The 8823-nt window shown below is 43.4% G+C and overlaps 1 protein-coding gene across 1 annotated transcript; it reads left to right on the forward strand.

Annotated features, from left to right (window-relative positions):
- Positions 1-202: 202 nt before the first annotated feature.
- Positions 203-8587, forward strand: LOC121954043 (leucine-rich repeat transmembrane protein FLRT2). Its single transcript, XM_088087699.1, has 2 exons — positions 203-1431; positions 3735-8587. Exon 2 carries the CDS (start codon positions 4183-4185, stop codon positions 6196-6198), a length of 2016 nt encoding a protein of 671 aa, XP_087943825.1. The 5' UTR covers positions 203-1431; positions 3735-4182; the 3' UTR covers positions 6199-8587.
- Positions 8588-8823: the final 236 nt, after the last annotated feature.

Raw genomic sequence — 8823 nt, forward strand, 5'->3', positions numbered from 1 at the left:
TAATTAGACCCAACGCTAAATTAAAAGTGTCTGAATAAGGCAGCTGAAACACTGAACTTTGAACATTTAGTCCGCCCCAGCACTAGAACTTGTCTCTTCATGCAGCTAGAGCCATGTGAGTGAATGTAAAGCAAAAATTGTACATTTTCATGACTGTTATGGAATTTGAGATTCCAAAATAGTAAGCAAGCAAAGTAAAAAACTTTATTTATAAAGCACATTTCATTTCAGGTGGAAGCACAATATGCTGCACAAAGTGCGAGGTGCAAGTTGCAGGCACAAAACAAAGCTGTCAGCTGACCAAAGAAGCAAATCTAATCCAGTAAGAGTAGAAATAAAAACTCCTAAAATAATAAACATGAAGAATAAACAAAGATGTATGAAATATGTATAGAGTTAAGCTACAAAATGACTTTTTTATGGCCGCTTTGCAAAAGTGACACTTTATGGCAGCAGGCATGATGTTTTGCGGCAGTCTGGAAAGCGTGCTTGTCTGTAACACCACTTTGTATATTGTTAGCTCTCAGCAAGTTGCAGCATTCATTAAAACTAGTTATAAAAGATACTCAAAGCTTGGTCATTCTACAAGACAGACAGAGACAGAAAGAAAGAAAGTCAGAAAAACAGACAGAGTGACAGGCAGACATAGAAAGAAAGAAAGAAAGAAAGAAAGCAAACACACTATGTACATCATGTACATCATACTATGATGATACTTTCTTAAATTGGATTTTAAAAAAAAAAGTCTTGGAAAAAAAAACAACAACAACATAACACACGTCTACGAAATGTCAGAGAGGGAGAGGGCTGTGAGGAGAGAGAGAGAGAAGGGGGTGTATGTATACAGAGAGAGAGAGAGAGAGAGAGAGAGAGAGAGGGGTGGTTGGTCCACACAGATAGTGGCTTGCGGGGCTCGGGGAGAGAATAGGCAGTCTCTGGAACACTTTACCCACACTATGGACTTCATATCCCGGGTTGCTCTCGGCGGAGCGGCGGGGGTCAGCAGGCTGGGAGCCTCTTTCTCTCCTCTCCTCTCTGCTTCATGTCCTCTCCTCCTCCTCTGAGAGCATCGGGGGAACTTCATCGGCAGCTCCGGAGCAGCGCGGCCAGCCGGGACTCTCAGGCTACCGGGGTGTGTTCGAGGAAGGCGGGAGGGGAAGATGTGAAGCAGACCGCTGGTGACCTGAACTTCCTTCCCTCCTTCCTCCCTGGCTGCTTCGGTCAGGACCTTGCTGCCAATTCAGCAAAATGCTCCAGATCTCCACATGCATCAAACCAAGTGAGAGTAGTGGGAAGCCGCGGCGGGAGCTGGGAGCGGACGCAGCGGACATAATGCGGACTTTGTGCCCGGTGTGAGCGCAGCGCTGTGCGGGGAGACGAGCTGAGTGCGCGCCTGGATGTACAGCACCGAGACTTTGTGCTCTCCTGAAGGTAAGAAAATTGAAAATATGTGCAAATGTTATGGGGCAATTTTCAACCTAGAATTTTATTTTTATTGTTATTTTCACATATATAAATTTTGTTTTCACATGAACTCAAAATAATCATCAGATCAAACAGTTACAGACAGAAATAAGCGGAAAAAAATCGCTCCAGTTTAAGATTTACTCCATTGTAATAACCATACACTTTTTTCATTAATGTCACCATGCACTTTAATTTCATTAGGTATGAACGCACAAAAAACAACCAAATAATGAAATAGCTCTTGGCGGATTATTCTTATCATGGACTGCGCTCTCTCTCTAAAGGCGCAAAGCGAATCAAACACCCGTCAGTTTATCTCCAAACTAGGGCAGGGAAACAACTATCTTCTTCAATAAAGGCTGCTTTCTGCCTGAGCAATATATATGTCACAGGATTGATGCCAAAGAGCCTGCTGATAAAAACCACGGTGAGGTCGGGTCACCCTAACAAGACTCAGTTTGATACCTTGTTTGCCCCCCCAAGGAACATTACATAACTTTGAACCGCCTTGGCCACAAATCAATGCAATCTGTCAATTGGCTGCTGCTGCCATTTTATTCATCATCACTACCACCCAGCTAACAACCACTAATAATACATTATCATCACTTCCACTGCTGGGACTCTATTGGATTATAAACTAGTGTGTAGCAGGGGGAGTTTTATTGATATTTTCCCTCTTGAATTTACCTGAATAATGAGGCTTTTGTTTGTGAGCCACCGAATACTGATGCTGCAGGAGATCTCTCCACTTTATTTAAATTCTATGACCTTGTGCGCACACCAGCACCTTTCCTCATTGTGCAAGGCCCACATTGATCTTAGTTTTGTCCCTGTGCAAGAAATTTGTCTCATCTTATCTCTGCTGACAGGCTGCGTTCATCACCATCCTGCACTCCACCTCTCCTCCAGCAACTTAATGAATCAAGAGGAGAGAGGAATGCAAAGTCCAGTACAGTGATAATCAACTTATGGCCTGCAGGACAAATCTGGCCCCCGATAGGGTGCAGTGTGCCCCCCCAATCATTTTCTAAATAACAAAAAGAAACCCAAAAAACTGGTTCACACTGGGAATTGTTTTCGTACTTTTAGTGTAGGTTTCAGAGTGCATAAAGCAGCGTCAAAATCAAGCTTGTTTATGAAACAGAGTGGGAGATTCCATGCATCCCTCTAATGTCCTAAAAATCCCAAATGTCTAAAAATCCTAGAAACATCCCCAAATCCTAGAAACGTCTCAAAATCTGAGTAATGTCCAAAAGTCCTGGAAATGTCTTAAAATCCAAGAAATGTCCAAGAACCAGAGAGATGTCCTCAAAGCCCAGAAATGTCCAGAAATCCTAGAAATGTTATAAATGTCACAACATTCTAGAAATGTCCTAAAATCCCAGAAGCATCCTATAATCCTAGAAATGTCAAAATAGTTATAAACATCTTTAAGTCACAAAATCTGAGAAATGTCCTAAAATCTTTTCATTGTCCTAAAGCCCTACAAATGTCCTAAATTTTCAGAAATGTTCTAAACTTCTAGAGATTTCTTAAAATCCTAGAGATGACCTAAAACCTTAGAAAAGTCATAAAATCCTAAAAAACATGTATGGGGCCTCTTGTCATTTTGCAAAAATGACCCCCCAAGCAGAGCATGATACTGGATAGTGTACTTGCCCCATCATCTGACACCCTCTTTAACCTCTTGATAGTTCGGATGAGTCTTCCCCTGTGCAGGAGCAAGGCCCTGTCCTACAGGGCCAGACAGTTTCACGGTGCTCATCATCGAGTCAGTGTGTCTCCCTCATCAGCTCACCTCACACCTCATTGCTCACAAAATACTTTGGCTGTCATGTTTTAATCCTTTGGATCTGGACGTTTTTTAAATGCTCTTTTTGTCAGTATGTTCACGTTCATGGTTATCAACTAGGGAAGGGGAAAAAAAAGAAGTTTGAAGCCGCTTAGCGTCTGTTTTCATTTTAGATTAGGGCCCATGTTATTAATCTGCACGTAGACTTTTAAATTTGTTTTTCCCACTATTTTCCCACACCTTTGCCCTCAGTATCTTTTCAAATATCCTTTGCCACTAGCTGTGTGTCTGAGGAATATGCAACACATCTTAAGTCATTTGTATGCGAGCTGCTCTGCTCTCCCAATTTACAAGGCTTTGCATTTGTGGGATAGAGAGGGAAAAGAAATCCTTTAGTCTTGAGTGGAAAGCATGCATTCTGAAGAGAGGGAAAAAAAGACACTGATTTTTCCATTTTTCTGTTTTGCAACAGGTTTCTGGATCCAAATGTCAAGTCGCAAAGAAGCTTTATCATTGTGGAACCAGCAGTGTGTGACGTGAGAGAAGGGGAAGTGAGGACGTCCGATGATAACGGTCCAATGTGTTGTACACAGCTCTGTCAGCATTGAGTGGCATGCAGAGAGCTCTACCCGCTGGTAAAACAGAAGAGGGTGAAAATGTAATGGACTTAACTAATGTCTCCCAGCTCAATTATGGACAGTGGCTGGCAAAGGAATCATACTGTCTAATGAGACCATTGCTGTTTTGTTGGGAAGCTTAGGACAACTAATTATCGAGGGATTACTCAAGACCTTGTTCAGCAGCAGCCTGGGCATGGTGCTGTTATTACACAAACAAAATACAATGACTGTTCTTTTGGATACCTTGAATCCTAATTTCTTTTAGTTTTTCTCTGATTTCGTGTATTTTTTTGGTTTGAAATGGAGATACAGTGGCGTTTGTGGAATAAGGACTGGGCCTCCTTTATACGGCCGTGGATACCTATACTGTTAGGCCTTCATCTCCAGTTCTCCCGGGCCTCCAATTGTCCCGAGGAGTGCCGCTGTGATCGAACCTTTGTTTACTGCAACGAGCGGAGCCTGACCTCAGTGCCTCTGGGAATTGGTGAGGGTTACAAGACTCTTTACCTCCACAACAACCAAATCAACAATGCTGGTTTTCCCTTGGAGCTCCATCACGTGGCTTCAGTGGAAACTGTGTTTCTCTACGGCAACCAGTTGGACGAGTTCCCCATCAACCTGCCCAAAAATGTAAGAGTTCTCCATCTGCAGGAGAACAACATTCAGACCATCTCCAGAGCAGCTCTGGCTCAGCTTCTTTGGCTGGAGGAGTTGCATTTGGATGATAACTCCATTTCAACTGTGGGGGTGGAGGAAGGGGCCTTCCGTGAGGCAGTGAGCCTAAAGATGCTCTTTCTCACCAAAAACCACCTGAGCAGTGTGCCTATTGGTCTTCCAGATGATCTAAAAGAGTTGCGATTGGATGAGAACCGGATTGCAGTTATTGCAGAGGAAGCATTTAGAAATGTCACCCGCTTGCAGCGCCTCCTGTTGGATGGGAACCTGTTGACAGATGAAGGGATTGCACCAGGGACCTTTCAAGACCTGGTCACCCTGAGGGAGCTGTCTCTGGCCCGCAACTCACTCACCTACCCTCCTCCGTTCCTCCCAGGGGAGGTGCTTGTCAAATTAAACTTTCAGGAAAATCAGATAAACAGGATCCCTGCCAGGGCGTTTGCAGGGTTGCACAAGCTGGAGAGGCTGGATATTTCTAACAACCAGCTGCAGTTGCTGACAGAGGGGGTCTTTGATGGTCTCGTCAGTCTCAGACAGCTCACTGTTCGCAACAACCTTTGGCTGTGCGACTGCAGCATCAAATGGGTCGTGTCGTGGCTCAAATCTCTGCCAGCCTCGCTCAATGTTCGTGGCTTCATGTGCCACAAACCTGAAAAGTTCCGGGGCATGGTGATCAGAGAACTGAGTGCTGAGCTGGTCCAGTGCCCGCAGAGCACATCAACGGCACCCAGGCCCACCTTGCCAGCTGACCCTGCTCTGGTTCCATCCCTGTCATCTTCCACAGACTCCCCCCTCATCACTCAGTCTCTTTCCTCCTCCAGGCCACCCTTTCCCACATTACCCACACTCTATCCTGTGTATTCAACCAGAGAGGGGGGGGTAAGGACTAAGCAACCTGTGGACCCCAGGAGGGAGACTTTGCAGGTCACGTTTGCCATACTAAATGGCTCGGCTATCCACGTAAGCTGGGTGGCTGCCTTTCCAGTCACCGCCTACAAGGTGACCTGGGCCAGGATGGGGCCCAGTCTGACAGGGGACACCGTCAGGGAGAGGATAGTGGGTGGGGATCACCGAGGGATCCGACTGGCTAATCTTGAGCCAAAGTCCACTTATCGGATCTGTGTCATTCCCTTGGATGCATTCAATAATTACCGCCCCAAAGATGATACAGTGTGCACCGAGGCCGTGACCACGGCGGCCTATTTCAGCCCTGACAACAACAAAAGACCGTCGGGGCCGGAGCAGGCCACACAGCAGGAACCCAGCTCGCCTTTCTTGTTGGCGGGGCTGATTGGTGGGGCCGTGATCGTGGTGTTGGTGGCACTCCTCAGTATTTTCTGCTGGCACATGCACAAGAAGAGCCGCTCCAAGTCCTCCACCAAGTGGAAATATAACCGCGGTCGGAGAAAAGATGACTATTGCGAGGCAGGCACCAAGAAAGATAATTCCATCCTGGAAATGACTGAGACTAGCTTCCAGATAGTCTCACTTAACAACGAACAGCTCCTCAAGGGAGACTTCCGTATTCAGCCTATTTACACCCCTAATGGGGGCGTTGGCTTCCGAGACTGTCCCCTGGAGAACAACAGCACAGTCTACTGTAAGAACAATGTTCAGGAAGCAGACTTTCGTGGCACATGATGGTTTTGGAGAGCATTTTTACTGACAATTACCCACACTTTACTGGACACTGTACAGTGTTAATATTATTTGAAACCCCTGTGTCTTCAAGAAATGTAATTTATACAACTAACTGGATGATATCTTTTATATAACAATAATGGATTTATAAGTTATTGGTTTCTGGAGTTGTGCTGTTTGAGTTCTGTGCACACAGACATGTACAATCAGGATTAATTTCTTTCTAAGTATTTAAGTGGAGATGAAACGCTGAACAATATGACTGCAGATCATTTGATTTTTACCTTAGGAAAGAAATGACACTGCATATCCACCTGGATTTGCCAGACAACTAGACTGTAATTCTTGTTTTTCCGACAGCAGGGTGCAGCCATCTTCCAACAAGCTAGTTGGTGATGTCACTGGGTTGGTTGTTCACTAAAAGTGGCAAGTACAACACCATACTTCAGACAACTTTAACTAGTTTTTAACATTTTAAGTGTTGATACAATGGAGTGTGAGAGTTTAAAACTGGCTGCCTGTGCTTTTTGTCTTTTCCAGTAAGACCAAATATAGTGATCAAGTAAAAGTGAACAGGACTAATTTTACATTCAGTGTTAGGTTGCTGCAACTGAAAAACTGACACATAACCCTTAACACCAAATATGTGCTCTACCATTGTCTCCATCAAGCTGTTGGACCACAACAAAAATGCAAGATGCTCATAACGTTATGTTAACATTATTAGTAAACAGAGCTAATGTTTGTCTAACCCAGTGAAAATATCCACAAGCCACCTCAAATCATGGTCAACATCACTAAGAAACAGCATGCATCACAAAGTATTGGTGAAATAAATTAACCTAATGATTCGCCATCAGAAAAAAAGGTCAGGGTTTAGAGATACTTCAGTTTGTCCTGTTTCCATGTGTGTTTAGTTATATGCCTGTAAGGTTTAGTGATGATCCTCCTCTCGGTGTCCATAATAGATGTTATCCCTGACGTAGGGGACAATATCGACATATTGCTGGCTCTTCAGTAAAACTTTGGAAACAAAGAGCTCCGTCTTTATCAACAGAATCGGCTCATTATGTCAGGCAGGTTGATGATGTTTGGCTTGGCCTAGATCATAGACCAAAAGTTTTGCTGTTTTCTTCTTACGACTGTCCTAATGGATCCTCTTCTAGTTTTGTATATTCATAGAAGTAATTCCAAACTGCACTCTTCCATCAAAACAATTAAGGTGGACCTGCACCCTACACTTGAAAATGATGATGCAATGTGTCCCACTTTTCGGGTGCTGCATGACTCACTTATGCATTACTCTACTCAAAACACCTCCCGCACTGACCGTAAAAAAAAAACATATTGTAAGAGAACAAAACATTAAGATCAAAACATGCTTCTTCATTCTTCAAACAACTTCTAATGACTAACAAGCGGACAAAAGATATGAACCCACCGAGTGACGTCATCAACTAGCTTGTTGGAAGATGGCTGCACCCTGATGGAAATAACGTGAAATAAAATATAGTTGTCTGGCAAATCCAGGTGCATATCAAGTTGAATTGCAGTGTCATATCTTACCAAAGGTAAAAATCAAACAAACTCGTCGTACTGTTCAGTGTTTCATCTCCTCTTTAAGGCTGGGTTTCCTTTTGTTTTTCAGTAATAGTGAATGATTTTGAAGTCATTGTATACTGTAACCACAGCAGATACAGAGTCCACCACACTGTAGTTTCAGTGCATCACAGCAGAGTCTCATAGGATTGTGTGTGAGAGGAGAAAAGAGACAGGCACAAAGCAGCTACACTCACCAGTAGAGGGCAGAGTTTCCCAGAAATCAGACAGTCCATCACACTTTCCGTGTGTGTATTTAATCAAGTCATCACAGTTGTGTGGCACATTTGTCTAATTACTATTACAGTCAATAGAGATGCAAATGACTGGATTTCTGCTCTTGGAAAAGGACATATTTTTATGCAAATGTGATTTTTCTCTGCTTCAAAAGGAAACTTAAAGGTCATACTCATTAAACATTCACAGGAAGTGGCAGGCCGCAGTGCTTTCACCTGCTTTTTCAAGATTAATACATCATCACTGTTAAGAGGTCACGTTATTAATGAGGCTGTGTTTGATGGTGGGTGTCACAGAGTGAGCAGCAAAAAAGCACATCTGCTATAACCCTTGAAGAACCGACTCTTTCCTTTTGTTCAGCAAAAATAATGTCATGGTATCACGGTATATATATGTGCCTTGAAGTTATCAGCTTACAATGTCTTTTGAATCCATGTTTTTTGCACAAAAGGTGTACTGTATATACATTCAATTGAATTGTTGTTATGGAAACCTCTTGATTATTTATTTACCTCATTACACATTTAATTAAAAATGTATCTCCAAAAATGAACTTACTGGTCATGATGTGTTCCACGATGATGTTTGACTCAGTCTGTTCAGAGTGTGCTTGTGTGGGAGAGCTCAGTGATAGTAGCAGAGGTATGTTTGGAGAGGGTCCCGTCCTCTGAGGATGACAAGTGTAAGCTCAAAAGTCACAAATAGATTGCATTTAAAGTCTACTTAACACAAAACCATATCAACAGCCTCACTGCTGAACTGCACACAGCTGTGGGCGAGCACATGAGA

This window comes from Plectropomus leopardus, chromosome 14, assembly GCF_026936395.1.
Source record: "Plectropomus leopardus strain MGB_pleo_1.0 chromosome 14, ASM2693639v1, whole genome shotgun sequence".
Classification (NCBI taxonomy): Eukaryota; Metazoa; Chordata; class Actinopteri; order Perciformes; family Serranidae; genus Plectropomus; species Plectropomus leopardus.

Excerpts from the sequence above, each read along its gene's own strand:
- LOC121954043 (XM_088087699.1), top strand. The coding sequence starts at position 4,183 with ATGGAGATACAGTGGCGTTTGTGGAATAAGGACTGGGCCTCCTTTATA.